Source organism: Gallus gallus, chromosome 4 (assembly GCF_016699485.2).
Source record: "Gallus gallus isolate bGalGal1 chromosome 4, bGalGal1.mat.broiler.GRCg7b, whole genome shotgun sequence".
NCBI lineage: Eukaryota > Metazoa > Chordata > Aves > Galliformes > Phasianidae > Gallus > Gallus gallus.
In genome coordinates this window covers 19,704,249-19,723,163 of record NC_052535.1, presented here as the reverse complement: position 1 = coordinate 19,723,163, position 18,915 = coordinate 19,704,249, and the positions used below count along the sequence as shown (strand labels likewise).

Genomic DNA, 18,915 nt, shown 5'->3' with positions numbered 1-18,915 from the left:
GAAGTGCTAATATTTTCAGGAACAAGGGAGTATGTGCCTTATTTGTAGCAAAAATAATGACTATTCTGCTACTGCTAGGGAGTTCTATACCTCTATAAGATTTGCTTTCTGTTTTTAAATCGTAGTTTTGGTTCAAGATGGTGGAACTCCATCTCTATCAAGCACAGTGACAGTTATCTGCTAAGTCCTGGATGAAAATGATAGCTCTCCCAAGTTTTTCTTTCCTGTCTTTGACATTCATATTCCAGAGAATCTACAACTTTCAGTAGTTTACGTTGCCAGGGCAGCAGACATGGATGCTGGTAATAATGGAGCTCTAAGATACAAAATAAGTGGTAAGTTATATCCTGTCATTATTATTAAATCAGGAAGCATATAAACAACAGTGTCCAGGTTTTAGGCTAGTGTTCCTACATACTGCCTTGTCCACGTGCTTTTTTTATGTGGTGGGTGGGGAAAAAACTTTCATGTCTTTGTCAGCACTAATAAGCCTTTTCCAAGCAAACTTTAAGTCTGCTCTCTGAATTTGAAATGGTACAGAAAAGAAAAACAACAGCTGTCAAATCCTGGAAGAAGGCATTTATCACAAATGCATAATTTTATCCCTTTCATTATAGTTGTGGAAGCTGTGAACATAAATATGCTCTTTTGAGTAAGTACAAGAACTAATCTAATTTTATTTTTTTTTATTTTGTGACAGCTTCTTTCACTCACCAATTAAAGTAATGCTTGATTTTCATATTGCCAAACTCTCCCCAAGTCTGTTATGTCAGTGTAAGCTCCACAGCTTTTCAAAGCCTCTTGTAAAATCTTTGCACAGATATAAGCATGCTGTGCTTACTTTGGTTTGTGGCTCCCAACATTACCTTAAACAGCAGATAGCTACTGTGGTACCAGCTGACAAATTTTTCTTTGAAGAAGCAGTGAAGAATTTCTTTGTTTTCTTGCTTTTAATTTCATGATCTTTTACAATTTTAAATTAATTACCATTATTGGTCTTTCTACTTGTTATAAAGTATGTATGCCATTCACTGCAACTGAAAATGCTGACTTTTCCTCTGTCAGCTGCTTCATATTTACTTTCCTCTTTTCTCACCCCAAAATCAAGACCTTGAAGTGCAACTATTCACTTCCAAGAAATAGGTTTGTAGAACAGAGCAAAGAGCAACTAATTGCAATTGCCAGCAATACCTTATAGGTTTCTGGAATTTGTAGCTCACGTTGAGGTCACTTTGTGATGCAGCATAGTTGCCGGAGACTTTATAAAGTATGCAGCTTTGGGAAAAAAGACACGCATCTGACAAAATAGCTGCTCTGTAAATTGATATGATATTCTGTATTTACTGACATTGCCACCCGCTGATTTTGAAATTCTTGGATACATGAGCACACCAGCTGCCCTTGCAATTGGATCATGTTATTTTAATAAACATTGTGGTTGTCACAAGAGATTCTTTTTCCAAATGCAATTGTTTGCCATGACTTTATTTTTTGTGTTTGAAAGGTGGAAATATTGGAGAATGCTTCACACTAAAGAATACTTCTGGAAAACTGCTGGTCACTTGTATCTTAGACAGAGAGGATGTCAGCAATTTTACTCTTATAATTGAGTGCCATGACTAGGTAGTCCATCAAGGAGTTCCACTGCGCTGCTGCACATAACTGTCTTGGATGAAAATGACCACAGCCCACTGTTTGAAAAGAACCAGTATCACATCTCTGTGAGAGAAGACCTAGATGAAGGCACAGCCATCCTGGGCCTCTTTGCTTCTGACAGAGACGATGGCCCAAATGGCGAAGTTATGCACTCGCTCACTGGAGACACCTTTGGAGCTTTTGCCATTGACACTGTAACAGGCTCCATAGTTACTACAAAGGTGCTGGACAGGGAGATCAAGTCCCAGTATACGCTTAGGGCTGTGGCAAGCGACTGTAGCTCCCATTTGCGAAGAAGCACTACTGCCAGCATTGTGGAACACATCAATGATGTTAACGACAATGATCCGGTGTTTCTGCAGAGCCCCATCAGGGCCTCTGTGCCTGTTGAAACCACAGTGAATGAGATGGTAGCCACTGTGAGAGCAGAGGATGTGGATCTGGAGCCAAATGGAGCTATTGTTTTTAGTTTGTTGGCAGCAGAAACTTTATTTGAGATTGACTCAGAGATGGGTGACATTGTTCTTCAGGAGCCCTTAGCTTCTGAAGACTTCAGTACATAGCTTATAGTGTTGGCTTCAGATCAAGGTACCTCACCTTGAACAGCCATGACTCTGGTCATTATCTTTACAAAGGAACAAGAGGAGGAGATTTCGTTCAGCCATAGCCTGTATGAAGCAAGTGTGCCTGAGAACAGTGCAGCAGGTGGGTCTCAAATCCCTCTCACTGTTCTTGCAGCTGCTGGGCTATCTCCTCTCTATTTGGGATGGTAATTGTAACAAATTGTGCAGTAGCAGGGAAAAGTGAAGCTGGATGATGCAAATTCCTAGTCCAGTTATTATATGGACCAACTCGAGGTGAAGACTTACTGGACCTGGTGCTCGCCAATGCAGAGGAGCGCATTACAGAGGTTAAGATTGCAGGCAGCCTGGGCTGTAGTGACCATGCCCTGAAGGAGTTTGTGATCTTGAAGAATGCAAGCCTGGCAAAAAGCAGAGTCAGGACCCTGAACTCCAGGAGAGCAAACTTCTGGCTGCTCAAGGAATTGCTGGATGGGATCCCCTGGGAAACTGTCCTTAGGGGCATGGGTACTGAACAGAGCTGGCAGCTTTTTAAAGATACCCTTCTGAGAGCACAACAACTCTCCATCATCCAGTAGAAGAAGTTGAGCATGGGGGCAGGAGACTGACATGCTGTGCAAGGACCTGCAACTTAAACTGAGAGAAAAGAAGGAAATGTATAGGAAGTGAAAGCAGGGTTGTGTAGCCTGGGAGGAATACAGGGCTGTTGTCTGCATGTGTAGAGATAGAATTAGGAAAGCCAAGGCAGCTGAACTTGGCGAAAGATGTGAAAAATAACAAGAGGCAGTTCTACAGGTGCATAGGCAGGAGGCAACAAGGAGTGTCCCCCTCTGATGAAAGGTAATGGGGAGCTGGCTTCCTTGGACATAGAAAAAAGCTTAGGTACTCAATGAGTGCTTTGCCTCAGTCTTCATGGGTGCTCAGGCTTCCTAGGTCTGCCAGGACCCTGAACCTCTAGGTCAGGGTGTGGGGAGCAGATTTGGTCCCACTGTAACAGTGAAACAAGTCCGAGGCTTCCTCATGCATTTGAATGTATATAAGTCCATGGGGTCGGATGATAGGGCTCTGAAAGAGATGGCTGATGTGGTTGCCGAGCCGCTCTCCATCATATTTGAAAACTCACGGCTATCCAGTGAAGTCTCTGGTGACTGGAAAAAGGGAAACATTACTCCCATTTTTGAGAAAGACAGAAGACCTGGGAAACTACTGGCCGGTGACCCTCACCTCTGTGCCTGGGAAGATCATGGAGCAGATCCTCCTAGAAGCTATGTTAAGTCACATATGAGACAAAGAGGTGATCTGAGACAGCCAGCATGGCTTCAGCAAGGGCAGATCTTGCCCGACCAACCTGGTGGCTTTCTATGATGGAGTGATGGCATCAATGGAAAGGGGAAGGGTGACAGATGTCATCTTCCTGGACTTCTGCAAAGTCTTTGACATGGTCCCTCACCACATCCTTCTCTCTGAATTGGAGAGGTATGGATTTGACGGACGGACTGTTCAATGAATTAAGAATTGGTTGGCTGGATGCAGCCAAAGGGTTGATCAGTGGTTCTATGTCAGGGTGGAGGCTGGTCCCTCAGGGGTTGGTCTTGGGACTCGTGCTCTTCAACATTTTCATCAATGACGCAGACAGTGGCGTTGAGTGCCCCCTCGGCAAGTTTGCAGATGACACCAAACTGAGTGGTGCAGCCAATACAGTAGGGGGAAGGGAAGCCATCCAGAGGGACCCGGACAGGCTGGAAAAGTGGTCCCACGAGAATCTAATGAGGTTCAGCGAGGCCAAATGCAAGATGCTGCACTTGGGTCGTGTCAATCCCAGGTATTTATACAAAGTGGGAGAAGATCTCCTTGAGAGCAGCCCTGCAGAGAAGGACATGGGGGCCCTAGTGGATGAGAAACTGGATATGAGCCAGCAGTGTGCTCTTGCAGCCCAGAAGGCCAACTGTGTTCTGGACTGCATTAAACGAGGAGTGGCCAGCAGGGAGAGGGAGGTGATTGCCCCCTTTGACTCAGCTCTTGTGAGGTCCCATGTGGAGTACTGCATCCAGGCCTGGGGTACAGATAATTCCTAGGGTTAAGTCTGGTATATGCAAAAAACTGGCTTGAGTATATCATAAAGCATTTACACATCTGCAGTAAAAAAGAAATACAATAAGAATTGGTTCAATGACTGTAACTTTAGAAATCTACAAAATAATTGATTAGGTGAGTTTGCCTGTTCCCAGACAATAAAATATGAAACAAAATAAATGTGACCCTCACAACTTTCATTCGTTTCAATGCACAAAAGCCTTCTGCTCACTGCCCCCAGCACAAGAAGGACGTGGAGCTCTTGGAATGGGTCCAGAGGAGGCCCGTTAAGATGATCAGAGAGTTAGAGCACCTCTCCAAGGAAGAAAGATTGAGGGAACTGGGCTTGTTAGCTTGGAAAAGAGAAAGCTCTGGGGAAGACCTCATTGTGGCCTTCCAATACTTGAAGAGCGTATAAACAGAAGGGGGAACGGTTGTTTATGTGGTTGAACAGTGATAGGATAAGGGGGGATGGTTTTAAACTGAGACAGTGGATTTAGATTAGATATTAGGAGGAATTTTTTCACTCAGAGGGCAGTGACACACTGGAACAGGTTGTCCAAGGAGGTTGTGGATTCCCCATGACTAGATGATCATTCTGGTCCTTTTCAACCTAGGCCATTCTGTGATTCTATGAAATACCCTTCTGCCCTTTTTGAGTGTATCAGCAAAAGAACTGTGCTCTGGAGGAACTGTCTGACGCGTGGGCTTGCTGCTCCCATACAGTGGTGTTGCTCACATTAAGCAGTAAGTTCGTGTGACAGAGATGATGTTTTTGCACCCCAGATTCTAGGAAACCCTGAGCATCAGTCCTTTAGAAAATGACTTTAATGATGGGTCGACAGTGCCTACTCCTTGTTTCACTTGTCAACACAACTGAGTTCAGATGAGATGAGTGGCATATACTATTTGCAACATGAGATTTTTTCTTGTTGTTTTTACAAAACCTTTAATGAACTGTAATAGCTTTTAGAGATATCATGAAGCCTACTTACATTCTGGACTTTTCAGAAGGAGAATTGGGGTAAGGTGTGGTGAAGGGGGGAAAAGTTTGGAGACATTCACATTCACACTTCCACAGTGTATCTCTAGACAGAGACAGCACTACTACATGCTGCAAATAGATAAACAGCTTAAATCACAAGGTACTTACAGATTAATTTGTTGTTCAGAGTATTGATGAGAATTACAACTGTACTTATCTTTTAGAGGATATTCGTAGTTGTGCATCCTGCTGATGAGTAAGGTAGGTAATTTTCATGCTTCAGGGGTTGTGCTCATCACAATGAGGGGCAGAAAATTGTGCTTTTCACATTTTTTCCACCCATGAATCCCACTGTACAGTTGACCAGATGTATTTAGAGGTCTGATCTGCACTATGTTCATGATTCAAAAGCTGCTTCGTGAGGTTCAGCTTGAACAAGTCATTTATCCTCTACAGTTCAGATTTCCCTCTGGGCAATATTCCTTTATAGCCTAAGAGTACTATGAGACTAGTGAATTCTTAGATCTTGAGTAATAGCCTATGTATTTGATTAGGAATCAGTAAAGAAAAAAATGTGTTAATAATTTAGGAAAACCAATCAATATTCATGGATAATTAGAAACAGAGAGCTAAGGGTGAAGATGGCTGTGGCAGAAATTACTTCTGTGATTGCTCAGCCATTTCTTCCTGTGTGCCTCTTTGAGGCTACAAGCCAAATTTTCAGCAGTGTGTTTTAAAATTAAGATAATGCTCTGAGTATTATATTACTAATGTTGTGAATTGTGACTAAACCACCAGGCTAGAGCATCTGTCTTGCTCTCTCAGAATCTCACAATGTCAAAAAATGTGTAGGATTTTGAAAAAAAGTAGAAGGCTTTGAACAGGATAGATCTTTAAATTTCTGTGAATCCAGTGCTTCATTTGTTGCTTCAATTACAAATGCAAAACAAACAAACAAACAAACAAACAAAAAAACCCATAAAAAATAAGAAAATAATATATATGTGTGTATATATATATAAATCTCATATTTATCTTGACGTTTAATGTATAGTTTTTTATTACATTAATTTGACCATGATTTGCAAGTAGTTTTAGGTGCCCTATAACTGATTTTTTTTTCCATAATTGAGCCACAGATATACCATAGGGTTCAGCCCTGTTTTGTATAGTAATTAGTTGTGTTTCTCTCTGATGTCTAACCTGTTGCTGCAGCAAGCTTATATTTTCAGAAAGTATCACGAGAACTTAATTGTCAGTCTTCAATGAAAAGTAAGGTGAAGGCTCTGGAGTTTCATTCTTTTCTTGAGAGTTTGGTTTAATGTGCATTAGTTAAATGATTATTGCATGAAAGAGCTGAATTTCTTTCTACCCAAGAAAAAATAATGAGAGCAAAGATAGGTTTTGTTAGGAAACAAGTTTAAAGAAAGAAAAATGAAAATGAGAGCTTTACAGAAATTGATCAACTGTTTTGATCCTAAATGTTCCTAAATGTTTATTCACTGGCCAGGCCAGGCTAGGCAATCCAGCCTGCAATTATTCTAATTCCTGGGGATCTGTGGTAACACGAATGCCATAGTTCTGTAGTCCAATCTGTAGAAAAAAAAATGTTAATTGGATTCAACGTAAGATGTTTTGATTACAGGAAATTTAGCAGAGCTTCAGATTGAGCTAGAGGGTTTCGCCCACAAATTTTAGTTTGTATATTGAATTTGTGAAAAAGATCAAATTCTTTCAAGAGTATAAAGGATTTTACCAAGTATTAATACAGTTCTTGCTCTGTTGATAATAGGTTTTTTTATTTATATAAGTCTAAGTATATATCAAATACTATACCTCTCGGGGGAAAAAGAGAAAAGCATGATTATAATTAAAAACCCCATAAAAGTTAGCTTATAGATGTATGTGATCTGGGACCCCTTCAAGTATGAATACTTCCAGTGTATTCAGTCCGAGGGAGATTTACATTACGTACTGATTATTTTCAGAACTGGTATTAATAAATGTGGCTTTTCCTCCTAATTTTATTTCTACCTTAACTAATAGAGTGGGAAAGCTCTAAGTTTATTTTTAAAAGAATTGAAACTCAAAACAGTGTAAACAATGAAAGCTAATGTCAAAGGTCTGTAGATTTAATTTCGTCTAAAACTGTGTTTTGGGTGAGTACCTCAGGAATTTCTTTCATTAGCAATTAAGAGATCTCAAGAAAAAAAGGTCAAGGATGAAACAGTTATATGACCACAGAGGAAGGAAGAGACTACAGTACTCACTGCAGAAGAGCGCATGAAAACTATGATATAGATGTATTATAATCGAGAGCAACATTTTGTTAACTTAATCCCAGGAAAGCAGGGATTCAAATGGAAATACCACTGCTTGCTTTATTTCTGGTAGTGTTTCTTCTTAAGCCAACAAACAGACAAGGAAAAAGACTGCTGACAGTGTTAGGAGACAAATATTAACATCCTGCAGACCTTGATTTATGTTTTCTTCTATCTTTAGCTGGGGATGCTATAAATGATTGCTCTTTTGCCGCTTTCTGTTGTAAATCAAAGTTGCCCTGCAAAGAAAATTCAACCCACTATCAGTCAGAAGGCACCCACTGTTTTTTTCTGAAAGAAACAGTGCCAATTTTATATCCACCTGTTGTTTGGTTAGATTTTATTTACAGAACTTTTACAGTAAATATCCTACAAGTATATTCACCAGTGCAGGAAAATGCATCTGTCACAACTGGTGTGTTTGTGATTTGATTCCCAAATTTTTAGGAGTAAATTACAATCCATTTAAAACAAGATTTCCTGGTTTTAAATTTAGTGGCTACCAGTACTCAAATAAAGCTTAAAGAACCCAAAATGTAGCAGATAGAAGCTAAGAACATTTTATAAACATAAAGCCCTTCCTTCCAAAATTTTGCGTGAGCAGCGTGTCCTTTGTTATGTAATAAAATAGCTAGTTTTCTGTAATGCTGTTAGGAAAGTTGTATGGTAATATCATTCCATCACAGCTGAGTGGAATAAATTAATTTTAATTTAAACAATTAAAATCTATTAAATATCAATTGCTATCTTGAAAACAACAGTTACTTGGAAGTATCAGTAATAGCTTTACTAAAGCTTACTATGATTCTCTTTAATATTTCAAATAGGATTTATATTTCACATCTTTTGTATTCTGTATTAAATCATTACTTGTTTCATAGAATCGAGATTCTGCCGGATTCAGCTGCCTTTGATGCATGGCTGTGCAGGTAGTTTCAGCGTTGCATTCTCTCTGTCAGAAAATGGCTACATAAAATTTTTACGTATGCTTAATACTAAGTATTTCTCAAAAATCCAGATAGAGCTCAGATAAATAGCAGGATAAATAAAATAACATCTTTGTAGTGATTTAGAGGTAACATGCATTCCTATGTGTATCATTAAAAGGGACTCTTCATTAGAAGTATCCCTGAAAAGGCTGAATTAAAACAATGCAAGACAGCATAACCTGAATAAACGGAATACAGCCACTTTTCCAGACAACCTCAGAGAGGGAATTTCATAGTCAGTGTCTGTTTTGGCTTTCCACTGAATCAGTGCTATCTATTTCCAATTGTGGCTTCAGGTAAGACTTAATTTCAGTGGTACGAGGGAATTTGCAATCAGCAAAATTTAAGAACTCATATTTTCGTTAGGTAGCTGATGAAGTTTCAGTCAAATGACTAATTTACTGTGCAAAGAGGGAGAGGTAGTGCCTTTCCTTTGATGTTTCATTATGGTGAGAGGTCATGGAAGACTTGTTTTTGTTGTCTTTAGTAAGTCATGAATAAGCAGCTAGACTAATACACAGATGTATGGCTGTGCATCTGCTATTACTCATAATGACACCAAATTACAATACATCCTCCTTAGACATTATGAGAATGTCGTGTTACTTCCATAGGTACATCACTTCTAACTGTAGAAGCTTATGAACACAAATTTACTGCAGAAAGCATAAAATATAGCATCCTCAGTGAAGATGAAAGCATATTCTCCATACACCTCATTACAGCTAACTTGTATTTTCTTTATTGTTGTTTTTGTCAAGTGTCTGCCTGTAGCTTAAAGAGTGTGGCCTTATCTGAGGCCTGGTTAGAGGGCATAGCATCTCCAGTCATCTCTCAGCTCTTTCCAAATGTCAGCAGAAGGAGACTTGGCCTTTTGAACAGCCATGGTCTCTCCGGGCTGGCATAGACAGCGTAAGCATTTTTTTCCTGAGAAATAATGGGAATAGTTTGTACTCGTAAGTTCCTGGTGGTTTTCACCTCAGATTATCCTGATGGCTTCAGGCATCAAGCAGTGAACTCTCCTTAGAACTATCATGTTTGCTGCTGATGGACAGTTTAAAATGATTTTGTTTTGTTCAGATGTGGGGCTGTTCCAGGAAAAACCTGGAAAAAATAGGAAAGACCCAAGGAAATTTTGAGTGTAATGTGGAGATATATACTTGTGCCTGTTGTCTCAGTCAGTGATTATTTCTGTTGGGGGAGCTCACTGCATTAGAAAAAACCACATTGTTTGCCTATGTGTCAGTTAGATACAGATGAAGCTATTGCCCTATTTGAATGTAGGTGAAGGGCTAGATGTAGGTATACTGAGATGAGAGCCAGGAGTATCTTGAGACACAGCTGGTTTGCTGTCACTTTAGAGGAGCACGCATACAGCCACTTTCTTCTTCTCTAACCTTTTACAAGTTGGTCTGCTTTGTTTTAGGAAATTGCCAACATGGTAGTTAATCAGTGAAAACATAGCTATCAGAGTACAGTAAATTGTGCGTGGAGGATGATGTCACGTAGAAGGAGGACAGAATGAGAAGCTTGCTTAAATTCCGTGCTGTATTCAGGGATTTGTATGATTTTTAAAAATGTATATATTTTTTTATGAAACAGGTATGATTACAGTAAAGGAGCCAAAGTTTCTTGATTATGAAGTTAAGCATAAAATACATTTATCAGTCTTGGCCGAAAATAGTTTGAATTCAGCGCTATGCAGAGTTACAGTATTGATACAAGATGTTAATGACAATGTACCTAAATTTGAATAAAGCTCTTACAAAGCATCAATATGGGAAGGCCTAACTCCTAAACAGATGTCATACAGGTATGAAGAAACATATCTTCATAGCCTGAGTTCTGTTGTTAAGAAGAAATTGGATTGATCCAATCACAGATGCGGTCCTGCTCAATCTGTTTTGGATGATCTTCTCTCAGAAACTGAGTGGCTTCTTGCTACTACTTCACATATGTAAAACATTCAGTGATTTTATGTAGACCACACTTCAGAACTCTTTCAGTTTTATCAAGCTGGGGGAGAATTCTTTATCTTCCTACTAGTTGTGCAGCTGGACTTTAAATTTGAATTTCTTTAATATTCTGTTTATCTCTTCAAGTAGTTGAAAAGTGTTATTCAAATTCATGATTCTAGTTACGATATAGGCTGGACCCTGCATTAATACATCTACTGTGAAAGGGCTGTAGCTGTTAAGAGAGTACTTCCAACTCATGAGACCAGGAACAGAGTTAAACTCAAGTGTTCAATTTAAAATCTGATGCTTAAAAAGCAGATTGTCTCAATTTAAATGTGAAAACATTTCTTCCTCTGAATAGTTCTAGAAGTGTTTCCAGCTGGCCAGGTAAGAGCAAAAGATGTCAGACAAGAAGATCACATAATTTCCTCAGTACATGTTCTTGCATTGCAAGTCAGGTCACAGTAAGGGTCATCTTAGGTATAAAAGATATTCATCCTGTAGAGACTAAATAAATGGAAAGCCACAAATGCCTCACAGGCAAAGTGATTAGAAACTCATGGACAATGCATTTAGAGAAACATGTGTCCAGCAATAGGGAGAAATCAAAAGGCTGTCAACCCAGATGTGTAGTCAGAATTTTATGGCAATATGCAGTCTACTGTTTTCTTTATTCACTGACTGGCTGTCACTTCCATGGTTTGGATCCCATACTCATAACACTTCTTCAGGAACCAGCAAAATACAATGACAACTCATTGAAGAGTCAGAGAAATCTTTGAGAAACTTGTTACTGCTGTTGAATGTTATTTATTATGCCGCTTTTGTAGATTCCCTCTGCATCTTTTATGTTGATTCATGTTTTATAAAGTAATTTAAAAACTGTCCCATGAAAGCTCTGAAAACCTTAATAATTAATTACAGTTATCCTTTAACTGTATAGTGGTAATATTTTAAGAAATAGTCCTGGACCAGTGAGAAAGTGAATCCAACAGAGACAGGATTCTAACAACAAGCTTATAAAAATATAACCAGTGTAAAATGATTATATTCATACCTAATGCTTTGTGTAGCTGTATTTCAGATAGTGTGGGGAAATTTGTGCACACTATTTCAATTCAAGAGCAGATTTCATGACCTCACATGTACTTATGTTGGGGGCCGGTATGTTTGTTTGCTTGAATTTGAGCAGTCAAGAGGAAAGTAACCAGAAACACAGTAGTGTAAAGTTTTCTTTGCAAAATCATGTTCTATCATTTTGAATTAAGCCTCAGATTTGCTTCCAAACATATATCTGCAACTGACCTTGACAGCCAGCTGAATGGAGAAACAGAATATGTAATTTGGTCTGGTAATGAAAATGCAGCGTTTCTAATTGATTCAGCACGAGGGACTTTGTCAACTAATACTGTCCTAAATCATGTTATAGGTTTGTATGCAGAGATCCTAAAAAAAAAAAAAAAAAAAAAAAAAAAAAAAAGTACTCTTTTTAATGTAAGTTTGCTTAGAATATTCATTTTACAGTCTTCTGTTGATATCCGTTACCTGCAGAGCCTGGTTGCAAAATTAGGCAGCACTGAAAAGAGCCCTAAAGCTGCTCATTTCTAGCATGGATTTGTGGTTACTTGTTAGGGGAAGGAAAACAGTTTTATTCTGTCAGTTGTGACATTCACTAATAGAAGTGAACATGATTCACTAGAGTAAGTAAGAAATTATGCTTTGAAGGGAAACTGCAAGTACCTTGATTCATAAATATACCCTTTTTACATACTGCAATCTCTATGAAAACTAGATTGCATTATATGTGTTAGTAGAAATTTCTTTTTTTTTTTTTTTTTTCAAACATGGCAGTGTGGGGCCTCAAATTTTTAATCATCCAATCAGGATTATTGTGAATCAGAATAACGTTTAGAAAACCACACGAAAAAAATGAACAGTATGTGATTTTTTTTAAATATAAGTGAAATTTCTAAGAAATATAAATGTAATTTCCTAAAGGAAATGCTTTATTTTAAATTAATATGTAGAACGCTTCACATGCAGTTTATTTTTCGGTTTTTCACTGAATCAAAAACATCATTTCTGATTTTTACTCACTATTTAAATAGCGTAATGACTTGAGGAATCAAACGCTATAACCACAAAGTAGTTATAAAATCAGGTATGTTTTAATCAACACTGCACAGAGCCAGATGCCAGAGGGACAGCTCCTCCTAACTTGCATGCCATCAGGACAAAAACTTGGTATAGATATAGGCAGAGCTAATACATAATCAATGATTTTCCTGAAATTCTTATACATATTCATTACATTTCTGAGAACTCCTTAGCATACGGTCCCTCCCCCTCGCGCATGCGTCATGAGCAGTGGGGGTCTCCTCCTGGTGGTCGTTGGATGAAGGCCTGTAGTCTTCCTTGCGAAGGCTCGTAGTCGTACTGACTGTAAACTTCTGACCCTAAGGGAGAGGTAGCCCCCGAACCAGTTCTAACTTACTCTGGGGATACCTTCTCACCTTCTTGCCTGGTGTCCTTGAGCTGTTTTCACACCCTCATCTTTATCTCTTCTGCCCCCCCACTGTCCTAATCCCTTCTTGTTACTATCCCATTCTTCTAGTGGCCTCTGCATATTTGCTTCTGTAAGTCATTTCTATTCCTTTTACCCTTAGTTTCTGCAGACCCCTTTTTTACTGAACCCTTTCTTACTCTTCAGTAACATTGTATTTGCATGTAGTACTTTAAAAGAGTGCCTGGAAATAATCCTCCAAAGGAAGGACGTTTATCATTAGTGAAGCACTGAACATGTAATCCTAACAATTCTGGTATCTAACTTTAACTGGAAACCTGATTTACTCCAATATTTAAGTTGGAATTCTAGCATTTTTGATGGGCAGTTTGTTTGAGGATTAGAATATTCATATTCCCTCTCTTTATTAACTTTTTTAATCTGTGTCGCTGGGTGGAAAGCGAATAACAAAAGAAGCTTTTAAAACTGGTTTGCTGTTTAATTTCAAAATGATACCATTGGTTCTTTCCAGTTTGCAAGGAGTTATTCATTTTATCTAAATTGAATGTTTTCATCCCTAGAAGTTCTTAGTCCCTTACAAGAGGGTTTGTAATGAAAATGTTGACAGAACTTTAATTTTACTGCCTTGGCTGAAATATTTTTATGAGAGTTTTTTCCTGAAACCCTAGAAAGTGATTATTTTTAGTAAAATATTTCTATTTGTACCTTTCCAATATTCATTCTAGAAAAAAAATACACTTTCTATATGGAATTATACATGATCACTGATGGAATTCCAGTCTGCAATTCAAGCTATGTGTTCTCTTGGTATAGGAAACCACGAAGACACCCAGGGCAGAGCTTGCATGGTTCGGTAATGGAAGTGCAATCCACAGCTTGAGTTACAGCCTTGTTGTTCCATACTGTTGTGTGAGTGTTTAGAATACAGTGTCTCCTTGACATTTGGGATAGCAATTTTCGACTAAGAGGAAGAAGTGAAGCATTGAGGAGATTTCTTGAGAGACCCAGAAAACGTTGACGCACATGTGAACAGTTGCTCCTACCCAAAACATTCGATAGAGATGCCAAGCACCGACGTGTATTTTTTCATGTAGCTTGATGTTTTCTGCTTTCAATCAGTTGCCCTCTTAGAGCACCTGTTGAGTTAGATTTAATTTTTAACTCCCTTCATAATCTTGGGGGAGGACAGAGTCTTCTAAATTGTCTTTGCTTAGTGTTACCATTTGCTTTTTATTGTTCAGAAGCTGGTTCCCACAGAGTAAACACCCTTTTATCCATGTCTATCAGCACATCCTTTACTGTTTTCTTTGCTACTTTGTGGAATCAAAAAGGTTGTTAACAATTTTCTACTGATCCTTATGCAGGTGTAAAACAGAAGCCTGAGTCAAACTCCCTTAATCTGACAGTGAGATTCTGGTCCTTCTAAAACCAGAGGGGCTTTGACAATGATGAATGGTGTCAGTATTTTCTGTATCTCTGCAGACATCCGGGTTGTATATTACTTTGGAAGTTTTAATACTGCTTGATTTTCATGTTCCTTTTTTGTCCTTTCATAATCAATGGGGAGAGTCAGATTTCTCCCAGGGACAACTCAGTACTTAAGTTTTAATTCCTACTCTGAATTGCCTTCTTGAGAAATATCTTACCTGACACAATCTTTTCAAGGCTTTTTTTTTTTTTTTTTTTAAACTACCTGCACATTACATGAATTTGGCTGAAATGAATGCATCACTATGTCTTTATGATTTCAGTATATTTTTGCCGTCTAGATTCTCCTAAATACTGTTCTTGTAATATACAAAAATTAAAATTTCAGTCAGTCACCCGTGAAAAAGGGGGGACTTGATTCGAATTGATTCCGCTTAATGAAAGAGGGTTTGATTTTGCGATTCTACCTGGACGGTTTAGATTCTGCTTACATTCCACAGGAGCATTCTTTTGTGGTAAGAAAGACACAGGTACCAGACTCCTTGTCGGCAAGATAAGGAGAACCAGAGGAGGGAGGTAGAAGAAGAATAGGCCCCAGTCTCCTCGTCAGCAAGACAATGAGGAAGGGATGAACCTAGTCAGCAAGGATTAGGATAATGAGGACGAAAGTAAGCTAAGGTTCAAGAAGACATAATGAGGAAGAGTGTTTACTTCATCCCAAGGGACCACCAGATGGGGATGCGACCATACATGCGCCGGAGGGGAGGGACTTGACTAATGAATATGTAGTGGAGTTCAGTGTAACCTGTTGAATATGTATAAACTTGATTTACAAATATGTAACATTTCTGTGGACTGGTATGCAAGTTAGGAGGAGCTATCCCCCTTGCATCCGGCTCTGCTCAGCATTGTTTAAAACATACCTGATTTTATAACTACTTTGTGGTTATAGAGTTTGATTCTGCAAGTCACTCTGGTGCACCGGAAGGAGAAGGGGGGGAGAAACCCAAGCAGACTCTTACTGTATACATGCTCCTGGAAGCATCACTGAGACCGGGAGAGAGGAAGGGTGGATGTAGGCTACCCCCGCTCCTCCTGTGCTCACGTACTGGTTCAGGCTGTAACCTAGGAACTCTGCTGCAAGGACACAGCTCAGCTTTTGGACTTCCGGACATAGATTTGAATGCTAGACTGTTTTAGAAAACAAGACGTCCAACAATGTTTTGAACCAAACTGTTTTAGCAACGATGGGCCGCTAAGATGATTGAAGGAATTGGAACATATGTCATACAAGGCTCCTGAAAGTAGGGATCAGACTGCTGAAAGGGTTTTGGCCTGATGCCTTCATGAGATACAGAGGCTGTGGGGCTTGGGCTAAGACTAGGCACATGCAGTGGCTTAGGTTAGGGTTATGGACAGGGAAGAGACAGCCTGGAGCTGTAGGGAAAGTGAGGCTACCAAAGGAGTTGTCTCCTTAGGGCTCATTCATGTGTGGCTAGGCTGTGGGGCTTGCCCAGGAGAGCCTAGAGCATGGATTGTTCATTCTGGCACGGAAAAGGCTCAGAGAGGATCTTGCCACTGTATGTAAATATCTGGTGGGTCTAGTAAAGAAGAGCTAGACTGTTCTCCATGGTGCCCAGTCACAGGATGAGAGGCAGGGGGCACAAACTGAAGTACATGAGATTCCACTGAAACTTCAGGAAGAACTTTGTCCTGACAGGGAGGTTGAGGAGCCTTCATCCCTGGAGGTGTCTACGGTCCGGACTACATGCTTTAAGTTACTCTGTTCTGAGCAGGGCCTGTGGACAGCACGACCTCCAAAGGTGCCTACCAACCTCAGCCATTCTGCAAGCGTGTGAACTCAGCTATTGGCTTGACTTAGTGCTTTTTGTGTGTGCTGGGACTGCTCAGAGCCAAAAATGTGAGGCATCACAGAAGACTTGGATTGAGTAATGCTTCATTTACAAATTTCAGGCAGCTCTGAGGAATAAGCTTAAGCAGTTGATGTTCTGGAGAATTTCAACCTCTGAGCCTGTGCAGAGAAAGCAGCTTAGCCACTCACATAACTGGAATAGACTGTAGGCACCTGCAAAACTTTCAGGTACCTGAGTTGTCAGGATTTGTGTAAATCACCCACTTAAACCTGTAAGTCAAAATCCCAGAAAAAAATGCACTTGTAATGCTCAAGTGATTTTTAGAACCTGGCTTTCAGTTTTTCATAACTCTTGTGTGTGTCTGATTTGGAAGAATAATTTAGGAAAGTCCTTGCTTGTGCAGGTGCTAGGAAAGGTTGTGTGAATCAAAGTGAATGTTACAGGCAGTGTTATGACCTGTTGTAAATCAGTGTAACTCTATTGACCGTGCTAACAGAAACAGCTGAACTCTCTCTACAGTCCTGATGATTTGATATGTTGCTTGAACAGTAAGATGCACTGCTTCTTCTCAGTCAATGATATATATAACTCCCTATTCATAGCCCTGTAATTTTTATCCTTTTGTCGTCCTTGAAAATGTTTTCATATTTATACTGTATATGTCTGTTATATGCACATATAATCTGCATGTTGAAATAATTTAGACTGACACTTGAAGCAACTGCCTTTGTAGCTACTATTAATTCAAAACTGAATTTAGAAGGTAAAAGGAAACTAGTCACAAAAATAAATACTGTGTGGGAGCTTTTAAGAAGGGTATGGTCTGTCCTGGTTTCCCAGGTTATGTGTCGAAAAGAAGGGAGAAATTTGAAAAATTATTTGGAGTAATCTGGTAATTTTTCAGACTCTGGTGCTGAGATTTTCAAGTTTTCGGGGTTGAGGGTTTGGTTTTTTTTTTTTTTTTTTTTTTTTTTTTTTTTTTGTTTTTTAGTTTCTGCAGAATGGGACTGCAAACTGTATTGTATGTACAGAAAAATATATGTTCCTTAAAGAAAGGAGAAAAGCCAGTCCTAGTTCATAGAACTATAGAATCATAGAATCACCAAGGTTGGAAAAGACCCACAGGATCACCCAGTTCTGTGGAGAGATTTATTGATGACTGGCTGACTGAGAAAAGCCATGCAGACACTGTGCAGCTGGTTAAGCAACCTTGTTACGCGCAAGGTCAGGTATGAGAACAAGGAACAAAACAGGATGCCGATGGAGAAAGGCGGCAACAGTGTTTTGAGAAGTCTGTAAGAGAGTGTTTGCTGAGAGATAACCACAGAGCACAAAGATAGGTGTAGTTGACACTGACTAGCGAGCCAATCCTGAGCTCCACTTTAGCAATACGTATGAGCCTATTATCCACACTATAAATGTACATGCAGCTGAAACAATAAATGAGATTTGCTGATCATCTACTATGGTCGTCACATTTCTCCCGCTGATTTCCTACACAGTTCAACCATTCGCCCATCACCAATGGTTCTCGCTAAACCACGTCCCTCAACACAACACCCAAACGCTCTTTGAACACCTCCAGGGTCGGTGACTCCACCACCTCTCTGGGCAGCCCATTCCACTGCCTGACCACCCTTTCAGAGAAGTAGTATTTCCTAACGTCCAGCCTGAATCTTCCCTGGCACAGCTTGAAGCCATTCCCTCTAGTCCTATCATTAGTCACATGAGAGAAGTGGCTAACCCCCAGCTCACTACAGCCTCCCTTCAGGTAGTTATAGAGAGCAATAACGTCTCTCCTGAGCCTCTTCTTCTCCAGACTGAACAATCCCAGCTCCTTCAGTCGCACCTCATAGGTCCTGCGCTCGAGACCCCTCACCAGCTTTGTTGCCCTCCTCTGGACATGCTCCAGGGCATCAATGTCTTTCTTACAGTGAGGGGCCCAAAACTGGACACAGTACTCAAGGTGCAGTCTCACCAGTGCTGAGTACAGGGGGACAATTACTTCCCTGTTCCTGCTGGCAACACTGTTTCTGATGCAAGCCGGGATGCCATTGGCCTTCTTGGCCACCTGGGCACACTGCTGGCTAATGTTCAGTCTAGCGTCAATCAACACCCCCAGGTCTATTTCCTCTACACAGTCTTCCAGCCACTCTGCCCCAAGCCTGTAGTGTTGCCTGGGGTTATTGTGGCCAAAGTGCAGAACCCAGCATTTGGTCATGTTGAACCTCATCCCATTGGCTTCAGCCCAGCTATCCAGCCTACCCAGATCCCCCTGTAAGGCCTCACTACCCTCAGGCAGATCGACACTTCCAGGCAGCTTGGTGTCATCTGCAAACTTACTGAGAGTGCACTCAATGCCCTCATCCAGGTCATCAATAAAGATATTAAACAGGACAGGCCCCAGCACTGACCTCTGGGGAGCACCACTCGTGACCAGTCACCAGGTAGATTTAACTCCATTCACCACCACTCTCTGGGCCTGGCCCTCCAGCTAGTTCCTTACCCAGACAAGAGTGTACCTGT

At 40.1% G+C, this 18,915-nt stretch overlaps 1 protein-coding gene across 1 annotated transcript in view; it reads left to right on the top strand.

The window, feature by feature from the left end:
- DCHS2 (dachsous cadherin-related 2) overlaps positions 1-18,915 on the top strand; it is a 47,936-nt gene that overhangs the window by 22,745 nt on the left and 6,276 nt on the right. Inside the window, 7 exon segments of the mRNA XM_040699783.1 lie at positions 126-377; positions 1,505-1,618; positions 1,621-2,211; positions 2,263-2,361; positions 3,870-4,008; positions 11,832-11,992; positions 13,901-13,940. Coding sequence (XP_040555717.1) covers positions 126-377; positions 1,505-1,618; positions 1,621-2,211; positions 2,263-2,361; positions 3,870-4,008; positions 11,832-11,992; positions 13,901-13,940 — 1,396 coding nt within the window.